This window comes from Eurosta solidaginis, chromosome 3 (assembly GCF_040869045.1).
Source record: "Eurosta solidaginis isolate ZX-2024a chromosome 3, ASM4086904v1, whole genome shotgun sequence".
In the NCBI taxonomy this organism is placed as follows: Eukaryota; Metazoa; Arthropoda; class Insecta; order Diptera; family Tephritidae; genus Eurosta; species Eurosta solidaginis.
Window position 1 is genome coordinate 176000211 of NC_090321.1, and position 18470 is coordinate 176018680.

At 40.2% G+C, this 18470-nt stretch overlaps 2 protein-coding genes across 5 annotated transcripts in view; one reads left to right on the forward strand and one right to left on the reverse strand.

Moving 5' to 3' along the window:
• LOC137244667 (uncharacterized) overlaps positions 1–18470 on the forward strand; it is a 588428-nt gene that overhangs the window by 154235 nt on the left and 415723 nt on the right. The gene's annotated exons all lie outside the window — the stretch shown is intronic.
• Ntan1 (N-terminal amidohydrolase 1) overlaps positions 1–18470 on the reverse strand; it is a 380170-nt gene that overhangs the window by 7715 nt on the left and 353985 nt on the right. For all 4 annotated transcript variants that reach the window (XM_067773979.1, XM_067773981.1, XM_067773978.1 and 1 more), the window contains 3 exons: positions 6801–7186; positions 6389–6571; positions 4197–4405 (listed from right to left, as the gene is read on the reverse strand). In XM_067773979.1, the coding sequence (XP_067630080.1) occupies positions 4197–4405; positions 6389–6571; positions 6801–7053 (645 nt within the window). In that variant the 5' untranslated portion in view covers positions 7054–7186. The remainder of the gene's footprint in view (positions 1–4196; positions 4406–6388; positions 6572–6800; positions 7187–18470) is intronic.

Here is an 18470-nt window from a genome sequence, read left to right on the forward strand (position 1 = left end):
ACAAGTCACTCTTAGCATCGGCTTAGAGATGACAGTACCCCTTAGTGTTGCTAATATTTGTAACACTGCCCTCCACCTAAGTCTGATCATACCGATCAGACAAATCTCTCGATCTAACCACTGCTAGCCTCTCCAAATGAACCACCCTTCTATTTCGTGGTTTCCCAATTGTTTGTATGCGGTAGATGACACCACTGATCCTCTTTACAACTCTGTACGGGCCTTCCCAACTGCACCGATATTTGGATGGAACACCTTTCCGCCGATGAGGGTTGTATAGCAGTACCAAATCTCCCTCCAAGAAACCTTCCAAATTAAAGTTCTTGTCATGCCAGTGTTTCATCTTACTACTCATTACCCTGGGCCGTTCCTCACACTCTGTTCTTTAGCCAATGAAGAACTACTTCGCAGAGCTTGATCTCGACGGATTGACTTTGTATCATCAGTATCGTCTTGACGTTTCACAACAGTACTACGCGCTGGTTTGAAACCACCCTTGCATTCTTTCTGGAAAATTCTTTCAGTCGTTTCATTGCGTCCATTAGGGTTTTTCAATGCCAGTGTTTTTCTCGCAGGTACCTTCGGTTTTGATTTGTTTGGCCCATTCGTTCCATCAACCCTTGCCCGATCTGCTGCCTTTGACTTTTGTGGTTTTTGTCAAATCTCTTTCACCAGCACTCGCTTACTGCTGAAGCCTTGCTTAAAACTGAAGTTAAGTGGCATATCCTTGTTCTTATACTGCATAATCCTTCTCTGCATATCGATTCTGATGTCATAGTCAACTAAGAAATCGACTCCCAATATGACTTCATCAACGATCTCTGCCACAACGAATTTGTGTAGAACCATGACCTCCAACCCAACCAATTAAAACTTCACATACCACTTCTCCCTGTACTTGGTTATACTCACCAGTAACCGTACGCAATCTTGCTCCAGGTAATGGCTTTACTCTCCTGTTGACCAAATCGGATCGGATTAAAGAATGAGATGCGCCTATATCTACAGTCAGTTCACTCTCCTTGCCATCCACATTTCCTTTGACGGTAAGACTGCTCGATTTCCTTCCAGCTTGCGAGATAGGTATCACACGACATTCAATAGCTGGGGCAAGTTCTCGATCTTTACATTTGACTCGCTCTTGCTTATCTCCTCCAGCTTTGCGTTTACGACCAGCGAAGTTGGAACTACCATGACCGGTGCTGCAACGACGTGCAATGTGACTTGGGTTACCGCACTTGAAACATTTCATAACTCCGGCATTTTTTTGTTGTAATCCCTTCAGTGCTTCCAAAATTGTGTCTACCCAATCTGTCCTTTCCACTTCCACGCGATGAGCTTTGTATGCAGGCTTACTCAAAAGTGACGCTCTTTCCTGAGTCAGTACATAGGATACCGTTTCAGCAAATGTTTGCTTTGGGCTTGCGTATGTAGCTCGCTTTGTTTCGACGTCCCGTATGCCATTTATAAAACTCTGAACCCTTTCAGTGTATTCCACAGGTGCGTCCGCATTTGCAAGATGAGCCAATCTTTCAATGTCTGAAGCAAACTCCTGCAAAGTCTCGTTAGATAATTGGTAGCGGTTTTGCAATTCTATTTGGTAGATTTGTTTCCTGTGTTCGCTTCCGCAACGTCGTTCTACAGCAGCCATCAATGCGTTATAATTGTTCCGTTCGTACTCTGGAATAGTCTGTAAGATTTCGGCAGCTGGTCCTTTCAATGCTACGAAGAGTTCAGCGACTTTATCTTCAGCACTCCAGTTGTTCACGGTTGTGCTCTTCTGAAATTGTAGCTTAAAGACCTGGAAAGGAACAGAACCGTCAAAGGATGGTGTTTTTACGTTTGGATTACTCGCTGAAACTGCTGGACGATTTAGTTGCAACTCCTGTATACGATCTTTCAAAGCATCCATCTCGGCCTCCACTTTATCTTGTCGTTCACTAAAAGCCTCCAGATGCGATGAGACTTTTGTTTCCTGTGCCTCCAGCTTCGTTGAGATACGCTCTTCCTGTGCTTCGAGTTGTAATGTTATGCGTGCCTCTTGCTCTTTTAATTGTTCTGCAATTTGTGACGCCATGTGTGTTTTCTGTTCATCCAATTGTGCTTCAATCTTCGATGTGATGCGTGTCTCCTGCGATTTCAGTTGGGACGACATTTGTGACGACATTTCTGAAATGCGTGCCTCCTGTACTTCCAATTGTGATGCCATATATGTTTTCTGTTCTTCCAGTTGAGTTTCCATCTTGGATGTAATCTGTGTCGACATTTCTGACATACGCGACGACATTGATGTTACTGTCGATGTTTGTGCAGATATTGCAGCCAAAATCATGTTCAAGTCTGTGCTCGTAACTGTCTGCGATGTTTCGTTTTTCTCTTCAATTTTTGTTGTTGTCTCGTCTCCATCAGGATAAAAGACATACTCGTCCACATCAATTCCTTGCGACTCCATTACATCTCGTAGCCGTGCTTGAAGTTCGACCTTATTGCCGGTTGTATTCAATCCACGGTCCTCCAACTGCTTTTTCAGTTGCTGGATCCTCAATTCACTCAACTTTGCCATGTCCAAGTTGTATTCCCAATCTTCGGAATTTATTCAACAATTCCTCTTCTGACACCAATTGTAAAGAATTTACTGCAAATCCTCTTATTTGCAACCTTCTGCTAAGTTCGAATCACTAAACTGTTGAATAAATACCTCCAATATTTAATAATGCCAAATGGCCTTTCAAAATAACACTTTTATTGCTCGACAGATAGCGTGCTTAATCGAAACTGATTTTCGCGCCTCTACTGTTGGTGCTTTTATACTCTGTGATTTCCTCGTTGCATCTTCTAGGCGCTTCCAGAATTTACTTAGTTACTGCCATATAATTATAACTACAGATGCACGTGTATAGCTTCTCATATGCGCGTGTATTTGTGAGCGACACTTCCCCAATTACAATTGCATACTTTTGGGAGCATCTCAGATAAGATATCTGCATGTGTTTGTGCATCTCTTCTCGGCTGCGTGTACGTACATATGTGTAGACATAATGATTGATTCGTTTATGTAGATCAGGGCTATTCAAAACTGAAAGTGCACCTGTATTAGTGAGAGCGCAATCATGCGGGTGAATTGATTTTTCATTTAGTCGCTTAGTAGCAAGCAACGAGCTAACAACAAGCATATGTATCGCCCATAATTTTTTTCATACATATTTTGATACCGATCAGCCGATACCCACCACCGATGTTGCTACGCCAAGTGCCAAGCGCCGACAGAGCGAATCATATGCGTGTGAATTGAGAGGGCACAATTGTGCTATGAAATGAATAGCCCTGATGTAGATACATAAGGTTTGATTTATGGATGTGCATACAAGTCACTCTTAGCATCGGCTTAGAGATGACAGTACCCCTCAGTGTTGCTAATATTCGTAACAATATGTACAAGCACATTGACGAGAGATCGTCCATAGTTAGTTCGGAAAAGTTGTTCATCCTGAAATCACATCCCATAACCCCAACGTGGCGAAGACCAGGGTCCAGGGTTTCTAACAGCCACCTCTCTATAATACAAAACTGCTGAATAACAGTTTCCTTGGACTTGCGTTGGAGAATATTGCATAATATTCTTCAGTGGTTGTGCTTTTGAATGAGGAAAACACTGCTAGAACAGCAACAGCAGGATCTAATTTACTGTCCAGTCGATGCCATTATATACCTCTTGGCCGCTAACTGTTTTCCGGGTATACTTAGCGCAAAACTATAGTACTAAGTATGTCCCCTCGCAATGCTTTTAACATTTTGCTGTCCTATGAAATGGAAATTACCCCCTATGCTGACCTTTAGCACGCGTTCTCAACTGGTTCAGTTGTAGGTGGTTCTGAGATAGTCGTTGCCTTTGGTGGATTAATTTAATACATATAGTTCAGAGTTGAGCGCTGTTCATACAAGTGGGGCTATCAACTGTTCCCCCCCTGGGCAACTGATTAGCACTAGTTCAGAGATGGACAATAACCAGTAGAGCGAAATTGTCGTTTCGCTTGATTGTCTCCCATATTCAGTGCATTGTAAGTTTTTTTTGATTGGCACTATAGTGAGACACTACAATTCCAAAGCTGCTTGATGCAGTTTTTATATCATAACTTGGGATTTGTACTGCTTTTAAGATTTATTTAAAAAAATAAATACTTTTAATTTTCACTTACCGTTTGGGCACCCATAAAGTTTCGTGCATCACGCAATTGTCTATCTGGTCCTCGATCAGGGAATGTAGCTGGAAATATTTCCCCGGTTTTAATATTCACACCAACACCATAAATTATGGGGAAATTGATGTCGCCTCGTAGTAATGTATTTAGCTCACCGACGCAGGCTTGAGTCAGGTCGATTTCAAGATGATGCTTGTGGAATGATTCTAAATAAATGAATGAAGAAAGTAAATCAATTAATGAGAAGTAGAATGAAGTGGTTGCTTAACGTCTTGAAATTAAACCGATTGTAATTTGGACCAATTTAGAAAAATGTATTCCAAAGTAGACCGTGGCACGCCCAAAGGCGAAACATTTATTTAACTGGTTATAACTCGAAGTCCATTATGATTGCATAGCTTATAGGCTTTTCATACACCCCGCTCAGGAAAATTGCCATCGAAAGATGAAGCAATCAAAATAGATCTGCTTAAAAAGTTAGGTTTTGTGAATGACTTCACCTACATTACACCAAGTCTCATAAAAAATTGGACTATAATGTCAAAAAGATAAAAATATTAGCCCATTTCAGACAATTTTTGAATATTTAAAATTTGTGAAAGATATTTTGAATTTTTAAATAAAACACCATCATTTGCGATAACAACACGTCAAGAAAAGAAGGTGCATATACACTTAAAATATTTCTCAGCTTACAAGTTCATGTTGTTGATGTTGTCGCGATAGAAACTCTGGGGAGCGTTATCGATGTTGATGGTTCTTTGCCGAACATAGATCCGGTACGTACTATAACAAGCACCATTTAGGTACAAGCCCGACCATCTCGGGGAACGATTTAATATGACCATATTGAACCTTCTAGGCTATCCCCACATGAGTTCCATGAGAAACTCCGCGTCTTGAGAGCCTCGCCTGCTAAATGTTTGTAGGACACATTCATATTTGTTACATGATTCCCCTCGGGTAGTAGAGGTCATGGTGCAATGACCAGGTGAAGTAAATATAAAAACACAGAACAAGTACGCTATCTGAAACGGCACGGGTGTATTTTCAACGTTTAGACAAGGGTAACATTTTTAATCGCATTGAAAAAATAGGAGTAGAAAAATAAATGGACATTAAAAACTGCATTTTGTTGCTTAGCTGTACTACCTAAAGCCAGTGCAAAAGTGGATACTAAATACCAGTGTGAGTTTAAATTACTGTTAGCTTAAAAAAAAATCAAAACTCATGTAAACTGAGCGCAACTTCAACTTCAGTTCAAGCTTCCACTCGCAAACCGGTTATAATAGGAAGAGTCGTCATGCATTTATATGTACGGAGGTTTTTTTTATTATTATTGAGTTAAACTTTACTGCCTTTTGCGGCACTAGAATGAGTTTCGGGATCGACTACTGATGTCGTAATAATGGTGAAAGTAATCCTTTCAAATGTCTTTATCCCTAAAAATCTTTACACCTTTCGAGCAAATTTGTTGATTTGTAGAAAGTAAGACATTTGTCCCTCTAATAGGTAATACAAACGTTATCAGAAGATCCTCCAAAAACTTTCGCCAGTTGAATTCAAGATATGTATATTTACCAATTTTACCGCAATATGTGGGGGATGGGTATTCAGCTTATACGTTTATGTGAAAAAGTACTAAAAGTGGCACAATTTACTCCCGAAAAATGCAAAAAACAACACTCTTTCGGGGACAACATTGTTGAAACATTTTCAGATAGCCGAACGACAGAACAAAGAAGAATTAATCGAAATCAATGAAATTTTTTTTTTGACTTGACATTCTTCTGTGGATTCGCCTTGAGTAGTTGAATCATGGTGGTGAATGAATGAAAATGACAAATTGACAAAATGAAATGATAAAATTGTAAAAGTATCTATCAAAAATTTATTGAATGAACCACTGAACCGCAACGAAAAGTGGTTCGGTTTTCGATTCGGATCAAATATTTGTGGACGATTTCGACTCGCTTAATGCTTCATTTGTTTAATAGAAAAAAAACAGTTTATCAGCTCAGATCCGGTTCACGTCCTTGGTTTACATTAAATATTGACCTGACTCCATGATAATATTTTACTTATGTATCTTTGTAATAACTTCTTTCGCTTTCTTTCATTTGCTCAAGCTTCTTTTCTTATTTCATCAAATAACACTTGCACTACATACACATTACAAATTTACTTACGCATTATGCTATAGAAAACATCCTCGCCATATCCTTGAGGATCTCGATAGCCACCAATTAATTGCAACTCAATACGTCCTTCTGGATAACCTATGGCCAGCTCTTGTACGCGTGCAACCATTGTGCAAACAGCCTCATCTACACCGGTGCCATCAAAGTGCGCCAAAGCTACAGCGCCTGAACCTGTGTAATATCAAAAATGACAAAAAAAAATAATAATAAAATGAAAATTATTAAAAAGGATCAACGTTGGGCAGACATAAGAAATACTTTTGTTACATGAATATCAAGTAAATAAGAAAAGAAAAGAAAATCATCTTACGTCTTGGATAAAATGAAGCCAATTTGTACAAAGGCTTCAACTACTGTCTAAGCTTTCAATGTTTTTGTAAATAATATGTGCGTTACATACCTGAATGTCTGACCACAACTATAATGCATGTTGTGGCATCGTCAGCGCCAATAATATTGATGTTTTTGTCGTGCGGCGCAGCTGCGGCCATTTCACGTTGGCCCACATATAATAAACCCACTGGACCCACTGATTTTGTCGGTATTGATAGTAATTGTTGGGCATAATCTCTGTATACAGGGTGCTGTAGGAATAGACTGTTTGTATCCATTGGACAATCGTCCTGTAGAACTCCATTCAATACCAACACCATATTTCCAAATTTTTGTTTGTTTCTATTATTAGAATTTTTCTAAAAGGAATTTTTTCTTGTTGCTGAATTTCGTATTTTTGACGTTGTAAATCTTCTTGCTGTATTTGTTTTATTTGATTGAATAAGATTAAATCTGTGAAAGAGAGAAATGATAAAATTAAAATTTAATACGGGAATATTATTAATATTTAAGGGTTGTTCACTTCTCTCACAAAATACTTGTCACAAATGTGAGAAGTAACTACATCTAAGTGGGAAGCCCTTATTTTCAAGTAGCAAAGGAGGAGAATCGGTTAAATCGGTTAAATCTCACTTGATTGTCCTAACTTTAATTTCGGTGCCACTAGCACTTGCATCGTAAATTTCTTATGTTTTCATATACAAAATTTGTCATTATAATGCTTTTCTGCTACACTGAAAGAAATGGTGCTAGTAAAATCAACAAATCGGTTCTGTTGTTCTTGACTTAACGGAGATTCGGTGAAATTGATCGAATTATGGTTAATTCGACCGAGTTCTTTGTCAAGCGAACAAATTAGTTTAGTCATTTCAACAGAAGAGAAATTGTCGCTCTTAAGTTAACAAAATTCTGTAAAATTGACAGATTCCTAATCAACTAACTCATTTTTCTGTTAACGCAACTGATCTCAGTGGTCATTTCAACAGCGATCAACAGTCAATGCATGAGCAAATTTCAAAGAGAATTTTACGCTTACTGCGCTCTCTACTTTGTACTTATGATGGTGCCCCTTGTTAAAAAAAAAGACACCAAAATAAGAAAACCACCAAATCGAAAAAACACACAAAATGGGAAAACATAAAAAACTAGTTTTTCAGTTATCAATACAAAACGAAAAACCCTTTTTTGAATTTACTGTGCAAAAAATTATGAGATACCGGGACACCTATTTATCGGGTACAATTTTGCAACTTCTCTTCCAAGCGAAATGCAAAATTGCGCCCTCTTGTTGCAACGAACAGGATTTTTCCAAAGTTAGTCAACATTTTGTTCAAGTTTTTACGAATCGCGAACGAATCTAATAAGATCATAAAAAACATCCTTTTTTAATGTTGATGTTTCCGACAACATAAAAGTTTGGGTTGTTTTGGAATCGTTTCAACTTAAAGTGTTACGAAAATTAAACTTGTCGAATTACATGTAAAGTTACTCCAGTGGGGAATTACCTTCTAGCGATTTGATTCTTTACTTTTCTATAACTTACAAGTTCTCTATTTAAAATGTTATGTCAAACATTTATACTAAAAGTTTTGTTCGAAACAATCAAGTGTGGCAACTACATGCGAGAGAAGAAATTGAGAATGAGCTGAGCTGCAACTGAAAGAATTGAGAATCAGTTTTGTGACTACTCTTTTCATTTCTATTTGCAAAGCGAAGTTCAAAACTATAAATTAAATAAATTATAATATATAAAATTTGTTGAAAGTGCGTTTAATAAAACAAAATAATAAAGTGTATAATGTTTAATATGTACGCCCAATTGAAGTTCTGTTAGTAAGTGCGTATATATGTATTCACATATTTACGTATGTATGTATGTATATGGCAAAATAGGCACTTTCGTACAAAGCAGTCACAACAACTTTTTTTGTTCATTTGACTGCTAAAACGGTCAATTACGAATCAACGATATGTGCGCAGTTGATTCAACATCTTGTTGCGATGGATAAAAATTGACAGAAATTTCGGTTGAATTGACCCAGTTGATTCAACATCTTGTTGCGATGGATAAAAATTGACAGAAATTTCGGTTGAATTGACCCGTATTTCGGTTGATTTTACCAGTATTTTTCTTTCAGTGTAGCAGAACTCTGTTGCTCAACTGCTTCTACATCTTTATGTTGTCCTGCCATCTCACTGATTTTGATTGTTCACTTTGTTACGTGAATTATGCCAAATTGAAAATGTGTACACTGTACACAGGAGGCGATGGCGAAGACGGTGTTAAAATTTATGTTTTATATGTCGTTGAAATTAAAATTGAATTTATTGTTATACGACATTGTGGATGCTTAGGTCGGATTAGCCCCGTTGGAAACTCGATTCGTTTGAAACGCACTTTGAGTAGTCTGCTTTGCAACCAGTAACGATTGTTGCGTCGATCATTATTTTTTGTTCTGATTGACTAAATCTATATTGTTCAATGTTCAAGAGGAAGTTATGCGTACCCGATTTTGTATGACTCCGGAGCTTAATACTCGTTATTTTTTTTGGACATATATTTTTCTTAATTCACCATTTGTATAGTCCCGCTTTAAGTGTTCTCTTTAAGCTTCTTGGTAAGCTGTTACATCATTATGCTTTGTATAAGAGTTGGTGTTGTCGGGAAGAAGGCTGCGCTGAAGGCAGATCGCTGTACCTTTTCTTGCTTTTCAAGAATGCTAAAGAGTTCAGATGCATCGTTATTGAAGATGCGTTCATATTTAGAGACAGGGTGAGGAGGCCGTTGCTTCAATTAGGTGGAAACAACTCACTTGAACACTAACGGTCCGTTGTAATAATTTACTGTGACACTTCTTTCTGATCAGTAAGTGAATTTATGCATAACAACGATATAATTCTGATTAAGGTAAGCATCGATCCACGAAATTTTCTCCGGGCATTCGAAAACATCCCTACTGAGATATTTAAACCATGTTCTTGCAAAAGCTGCGCATCTTAAGCATGATGACACATGTCTTAATAACTCCACCTCGTCATCCTATATGCAACAAACACAGCTGAGGTTCTACAGAATACTGAGCTGCACCGCATGGATTCCCATCGGAGAGTGCTCGCCAACGCTCCAATCACCCTGAACATTATGTATATAAACCAGTAAGTTCTTTACGTTCTCAACTCAAATTTCTAGATGACATTTTCTTGTAAGCCTTACACAGGCAATAAAAGCCTATTAATCGCCTCTTTTCAAGTCCATATGGGTACGCAACCAGTCCCATAAATAGCCCACCTAATACTCATTGAGGGCGTGGTATAAAACGCAAAACATTATTCGACTGAAAAGTTTAAGATATGCCATAGCGAACCGCCCAATGCTAAGAAGACGGATCTGGTCCCGTTTGCTAGGAGGTATAAGGTCTCGAATTGGACTAAACATAACATAGGAGGGATAGCCCAGTCGGAGTTGCATAGTACAAAATATCTAGGAGTAGGTATACACAGCTTTGACTTTGCCGGTGCTCGAAACATGGTCATATCAAGCACGAGGTTCATGCATAAAAAGATACATCAAGCTACATGGCTGTCTCCTGATCGAAATACTCGCAATCAGATCGATCACGTTGTGATAGACGGACGGCATGCCTCCAGTGTTTTAGATGTGCGAACGATCCGAGGACCTAACATCGATTCGGACCATTATCTCGTTGCAGCCAATATACGCACCCGCCTCAGCGCGGCTAAAAACAAGGAACAAAAAACACAAGGAAAGCTAGACGTCGAAAAGCTTCAATCACAACAGACTGCCAATGATTTCGCAACTCGACTCTCACACCTGCTCTCTGAGGGCACAACTCATCCTGAAGGAATACAGGAGCAGTGGGAGCATATCTCCAAAGCACTTCATACTGCCGCCGAGGAAAAAATTGGTTACCGGCGGCCACGAAAAAACAACTGGTATGATGAAGAATGCCGCGTTGCAACCGAAAGAAAAGACGCTGCCTACAGGGCTACGTTAAAAGCGAGCGCGACAAGAGGAGTGTGTGAACGCTATCGTGAGTTGAAAAGGGAAGCGAGACGCCTTTTCAGGAAGAAAAAAGCAGAAGCAGAAAGGCGTGAGTGCGAGGAGCTTGAGCTGCTAGCCACCAGGAATAACGCCCGAAAATTCTACCAAAAAATACGGCGACAGACGGAAGGTTTTAAGACCGGGGCAAACTCCTGTAGGAATGAAAACGGCGACCTTGTAACTGATGTCCAGAGAGTGCTTAGATTATGGAGGGAACACTTCTCTGCTCTCCTAAATGGAGGCAGCAATTCACCGCGCAGAGATGAAGAACCCGATCCCGCAATCGATGATGATGGAATATATGTCCCCCCGCCCGATTATGACGAAGTTAGAATAGCAATAACCAGATTGAAAAACAACAAGGCCGTGGGCGCTGATGGATTGCCTGCGGAGCTATTCAAGTTCGGCGGCGAGGAGTTGGTAAGGCGCATGCAGCAGCTTCTTAGCAAAATATGGGCGGACGAAAGCATGCCCGACGGTTGGAATCTAAGTGTTCTTTGCCCAGTCCACAAGAAGGGGGATACTGCAAAATGCACCAACTATCGTGGAATCAGCCTTCTTAATATCGCATATAAGGTCCTTTCAAGTGTATTGTGCGAAAGATTGAAGCCCACCGTGAACCGGCTGATTGGACCTTATCAGTGCGGCTTCAGACCTGGTAAATCTACCATCGACCAGATTTTCACAATGCGCCAAATCTTGGAAAAAACCCGTGAAAAGAGAATCGACACAAATCACCTCTTCGTCGACTTTAAAGCCGCCTTCGACAGCACGAAAAGGAGCTGCCTATATGCCGCTATGTCTGAATTTGGTTTCCCCGCAAAACTTATACGGCTGTGCAAAATGACGTTGAGCAACACCATAAGCTCAGTCAGAATTGGGAAGGACCTCTCCGAGCCGTTCGAAACTAAACGAGGTTTCAGACAGGGTGACCCCCTATCGTGCGATTTCTTTAATTTGATGCTGGAGAAAATTATACTAGCTGCAGAACTTAACCGCACTGGAACAATATACTATAAAAGCGTGCAATTACTGGCATATGCTGATGACATTGATATCATCGGCCTAAACACCCGCGCTGTTAGTTCTGCTTACTCCAAGCTGGAAAAAGAAGCGGTAAAGATGGGTTTGATGGTGAATGAGGACAAAACGAAGTACCTGCTGTCATCGAGCAAAGAGTCAGCGCATATGCGCCTTGGCAACCACGCTACTGTTGGCAGCCATAATTTCGAAATAGTAAAAGACTTCGTTTATTTGGGAACCAGCATCAACATTAGCAACAACATCAGAGCTGAAATCCAGCGAAGAATCAATCTTGCCAATAAATGCTACTTTGGACTAGGTAGGCAATTGAAAAGTAAAGTCCTCTCTCGGCGAACGAAAATCATACTCTACAAGTCACTTATCGTACCCGTCATGCTATATGGGGCAGAAGCATGGACCATGACAACAGCAGATGAAGCGGCTTTGGGAGTGTTCGAGAGAAAAGTTCTTCGAAAGATTTATGGACCTCTACGCGGTGGCGATGGCGAGTACCGAAGAAGATTTAATGATGAGCTGTACGAGCTATACGCAGACATCAACATAGTCCAGCGAATTAAAACGCAGCGGCTGCGCTGGCTAGGCCATGTTATGCGAATGAAAGATGATGCTCCGGCCAAGAAAGTGTTTCTATCGGAACCCGCCTATGGAAGCAGAGGTAGAGGGCGGCCCCCACTCCGTTGGAAGGACCAGGTGGAAAACGATTTAAACTCCCTTGGTGTGACCAATTGGCGCCGGTTGGCGGAGCGAAGGAGCGACTGGCGCGCCTTGTTGGACGGCCATAACCGTTTAGACGGTTAAGCGCCAATTAAGTAAGTAAGTAAGGTATACACAGCCATTTATGGGGAGTGCTTGTTTGATGTACAACCACATAAAAAAGCATATACTAATTAATTAGTGTGAGTATGCAGACTAACAATGATTAGAATTATGGGACATTTAAAATCGCTCCCACACAAAAACTTGTTATGGTCCACTTGGGAGAGTCACCATTGGAACGTACCAGTTGGCGGAGGATAGGAAAAGGGCTAGGATTCACCCTCACTCATGGTTGCCTGGGGTGGTTCAACACTTTGCTGGGTAATTCATCTCATCAGCTGGTTCTATGTTTTTTTTGTATTTTCACTGGTACAAAGATTGCCACAAAGAGATGGCAAAAGTAAAACATAATCAACACCTTGGTAGTCACTATTCTCTCACGACACAAAAGTTGTTTCCCCTAAATCCCATACGCCTATCATCAACACGACGACTTTAAAATCGGAACATGGTATGTGTGACAGGGACATGAGCCAACCGTGGGTTGAACGAACCGATAAAAACATCGAAGTATCGATTGATCGGTGGGATAGATAGCGGAATCATATACGGAAGCGGGCTTGGGTTTTTTCTTTTTCTGCTGGATTCGACTCGAGAGGTTGGGGTTTTTTCTTCCCGGTACTACCAAGGCTGAGTCAACAAAATAAATTTAATAAATTTAAGTAAGGTGCAAGTAAGTGGTCAAGCTAAATTTTTATTGCGTGTAAGTGGCATTGGAAACAGCAATCTAACACATAGAAAGATTATACTGAGAATGCTAAAATAATTTCACGAATAAGTGGTGGATTTGACCAAGACATGGATGGTGCGCTTCCATGGTTATGGTGATCAGCACAAACAAGTGATGTGCAACTACAATTTTTCAATTCCATATTGATTCACACATTTTGTTACAAGCGGACAAGGCATCGCACGCACTACAATTTTTCAATTTCATATGTGACTCACTATTCTTGCTAGAAGCTGACGAAACAGCGCAGGCACTACATTTCTTTTTCTATTTCATATTGATTCACACATTTTGCTACGGCTAATAAAACAACGCAGGCACTACTGTTTTCCAATTCTTGCGTGGTTCACTTATTTGGCTACAAGATGGTAAAAGCATTTTGCAAAAGCTGGGCAAGGGTAACCGTACGCAGAAGATATTTTCGAGGAGCACTTAAATAATTTTAATCGGCAACCTGGACCTGAGAACCGATTTTGATAAGAATTCGTACATTATATTGAGGCATTAGACCTATCAAGTTTCGTCCCTGTCGCGCCATGCCTGAAACCCAGACGCCCTAAATCTATACATCGCCAGGAAACAGTAGGTGTCAATTGGGATCTGGGGCGTAGAACCAACCCTCCCGTTCACTATCAAAATCAACGCGACGCAATCATTTTTGATAACGCGCATACTTGCCACAACCACCAGCAACCACAACCATTTCAACGCGCCAACCACCACCAACGGCGCCCATTATTACCACGAGCATCACCATCGTCAGGACAACCACAACCATTTCAGCGCGCCAAACACCACCAACGGCGCCCATTATTACCACGAGCATCACCATCGTCAGGACAACCACAACCATTTCAGCGCGCCAACCACCATCAACCGCGACCATTATTACCACGAGCATCACCCTCGGTAGTACCTCCCCCAACCCCTTCAATAGCGCCAACCACGAGCGCGACAACCACCAGACGTACCACCACCACCAGCTGCAACGCACGTAGCAGGGCCGCTGAACATAGGCCTGCGGCCACTAATGTTAACAGCAACAACAGGCGGTACCACCGACAACAATACTAGCCGCAACCATATCAGCTACGACCATACCGGCTACAACAATCCCAGCGTAACAATACCAGCTACAACAACAACCGCAAGGCCGCGAACATAGGTCTGCGGCCATCCCGATTACGAACGAATATCTGCGGTTAAAGCGGTGAGTTCGTTCCGATACTGACTAAATATACGTATTTGTACTCTCAACCTTGTTCTTTCATTTTTTGACTCTGCAACAACGTATAGTATTAATATACAAACATATTAAAATTTAAGGCTACAACCCTAGTATAGAATCTTAACACGTAATACATACATACATGCATATACCTAAGTTAAAGAGAGCAAGCAGCATCCACTTGTTGCAAAGTTAAAAATGTAGACGTAACGTAAAGTTAAGTTAAAGAAGTTTAATTAATTTAGAAGCAAGAAAAAAAAACAAAACAATACCAGCACTGACTGTTAAATGCAAAACGATTTCGTTAATGAGTATGATTTACTATAAATTTAAAAGTTTACGTTTTACCTGAATATGTAAAACGATTTCGTTAATGAGTATGATTTACTATACATTTAAAAGTTTTCGGCGGCCACCGTGGTGTGATGGTAGCGTGCTCCGCCTACCACACCGGATGCCCTGGGTTAAAACTCCGGGCAAAGCAACATCAAAAATTTTAGAAATAAGGTTTTTCAATTAGAAGAAAATTTTTCTAAGCGGGGTCGCCCCTCGGCAGTGTTTGGCAAGCGCTCCGGGTGTATTTCTGCCATGAAAAGCTCTCAGTGAAAACTCATCTGCCTTGCAGATGCCGTTCGGAGTCGGCATAAAATCATGTAGGTCCCGTCCGGCCAATTTGTAGGGAAAATCAAGAGGAGCACGACGCAAATTGGAAGAGAAGCTCGGCCTTAGATCTCTTCGGAGGTTATCGCGCCTTACATTTTTTTTTTTTAAAGTTTACGTTTTACCTGAATATGTAAACCAATTTCTTCAAGGAGTATGATTTACCACAAATTTAAAAGTTTAAGTTTTAACTGAATATATATTTACTAGGAATACACTAAAAGAAAATTGCAAAAAAAAAAAATTATTTTCAAACTATACATTATGTGCGTTATAAACGTTAACTTGGTTATTAAGTTATCTCGAAAACCGCATAAGTAGGTCTACGCGATTGACGCACGGCCTACTACCTAGATAAGCATACATAGCTATTAGTCTAAATCACGGATGAATTGGTACTCTAGAGAAGAATGAATTTATAGGTGCATACAGGTTCTTACCGTTGCGAAATTTTGCTAAGTTAACATAAAAGCTTTTTTGGATGAAAATATAAATTATTGACAAGGAAATGTTTATAGCTGGGAAAAGGGGAAAAGGAGGGGGAAAATACGTTAAAATGAAAGTAATGGTAAAATCAAACAAAAATGAATATTAAATCAGGATAAAGTTACCTGACCTAAAACAAAGTAATTGAAATAAAATAGACTAAAGGAAATAACCTAACATAAATAAAATAAAGAAAAGAAATAAAACTCAAATAAAACAGAATAAAATAAAATAAACTACCGCAAAACAAACTAAAATAAAATACCAAAATTTTTTTTAGGTACCCCTCCCTTTCTTACTGGTTACATCTAGGGCCTTCCTCTAACCTAGCAACCAATATTTTTTTTTTCGGAGTAGGTATTTCGGCCAGGGCCTAGATAAGTGCAAAGGTCGCAAGCACCTACAGTGCGGTGCAGAACAATAGCAACACAGACATACAATGTAATAGTGATAAGTAAATTTGTATAGTAGGTGAGGAAATTATGAGTAGTCGGCCAATTGATGCAACTTTGATCAATGTTCTAGAAAGTTTTTTTTTTGCTCCAACCAGTTAGCAACTAACTTCCCAAATCACATTGGCAGTAACCTTTAAACGCTTTTACACCAAGTTCAAAGGAAAAGGGAACCAAAGGAAGAATTGAGTTGATTTTGAAGTTGACCAATGTAGACCAGTCGGGCTGCGATCGAAGCGACAGGATCCGGTGTTTCGACTTCAAGTCAACTGTCTTCAGACTATTATTTTAAAAACAAGGTTTCAAACTATCATGATCACAGTTGTATCGAGATGACCTTAGCTCTCGCTCTATCAACCTGAAATGTGAAATTGATGTATGCAACGTCTGAGTACCTAATTCTTTGAATTTATGTATCTAGGTTTTATGTCAGAACGTTTGCAAGGAATATTATCTTACAAAATCAACATCTAAACAGACTCAGTTTTCTTCTATAATCCTAATTAACAATCAAAACCAAATTCACTTTCGATGATAAGCAAGCCTACGTCCGGTTCGGCCGGATGTTGTTTTATTTTGAATTATAAGCGTTTTGAGTCGGTCTCTGCGCTTCTGTCGGTTATTTTTTGAACTTGACAGCTGCTAGTTTGATAGGCATGATATGACTTTTTTTCTGTTTATGGCGCAGGAACAGTAAGGTTGGCAAGGACCCGCCCCAGCCGACAATGACTAGCCAATGTGCACCACCACATCATGCCGACCGCCTTCCTTACTTCCATCGAAAATGCGATATCCATAACAAACTGTACAAAATTATGAACACACCGCCTGTAGATCTAGTGGCCGTTAACACATATAGCTATTATATTAGCTTATTGTTTCGGCTTTGTTTTACGTTGGTCAGACAGACTACCTGACATCATCCCTGCGCTCTGATTGGGATCTTATGGCTCTAAGATGGTGGAAGGGTATAGCAAGGCCATCAGAAATGGCGTAAGATGGATTCAAACTAATGAAAAGGGTGTGGTCTGCGGTATAATGTGCTCAGCCAGTAATGACCACATTGTACAATGAGCCAGATACTTCAATGGCCTTCAGGCTGATATGTTAGACGTAATCAAAGCATCACAGTGGCAGTCTATAAGTGTCTTAGAGTGCAGAAAAGCCCTGAAAAGAACAAGGGCAGGGAGGAATTTAAATATACATATATTGGGTTCTCTGGAGAGTGCAACCATTGAAAATTCGGTAGCTATCCCAATAGATTGAGTGAGATAAAAAGGAGGCCAGAGTTGCACATGATCAACTCAGGAGGAGAGACGTGAAACCCAGCGAAAGGCTGGAAGATTATGTTTAAGTCTTATCATTAAAAAGAAGGGACTGAAGGCTCATGATGGGCGTTCTTACAAGTCATTGCCTTTTCGCATTAAACGCGCATAATTTAGATCTGGCCAGTGATTGCAGATATAGAAAGTGATTGCTGCAGAATGAAACGTTTAAGCATATAATGTGTTTATGTCCTTCGTTGGCATAAGAAGACTCCCGCTACCAGTAAGCAAGGTGGTCCCAAAAACCAGCTGGTGCTTGCGAAGAGGTTAACGTTATTTGATAATATAGATTCTGGTTCATAACAGAACCTTACCTGATTGCCGCAACGACTGTAACCCGTCTCAATGCTGAATAAAAGTAACATTGACGTTGACGATGCGATCGCATCTCTCTGAGTTTAGGAAGCATGTTCGGTAGAACTAACACTTCGCAAATTAGGCCCAAGAAAATCAGTTTGTCAGGCTAAGACAATGAAACATAAGCTTTTTCCATGTAAATGTGTTTGTATGTATATCGAAAGTATGCTGACGCAGAAAGTTGGCATATGGTAGCTTTCATTTGCATATATCAATACGTTTCAGGATTGGATGGGGGAAAAAGTGAAACAATTTGTTCGACAACTGAAGAGCAGCCAGCCGCGTTAATGGGTTTAGAATATACCTGTAACAGTTGTGTATGGCAATCTTTTCAAGGGGTTGCCAGCACAATTTATAGCTTCTCCATCCCAATTTTCAACCTCACCTACCCGTGGCAAATCTTGTTCCTAAGCAGGAGGAACTTTGGCGACCCCAAATCTCTTATATGTAGAAATAGGGGATGGGGCGGGATGGCTTACAAGATTCAATGTGGTAAAATAAGATCGTTCCCGAGATGGTCGGGCGTATACGTTAATGGTGCTTCTTACCGGAACTTCCGGATCTATACCCGGCAAA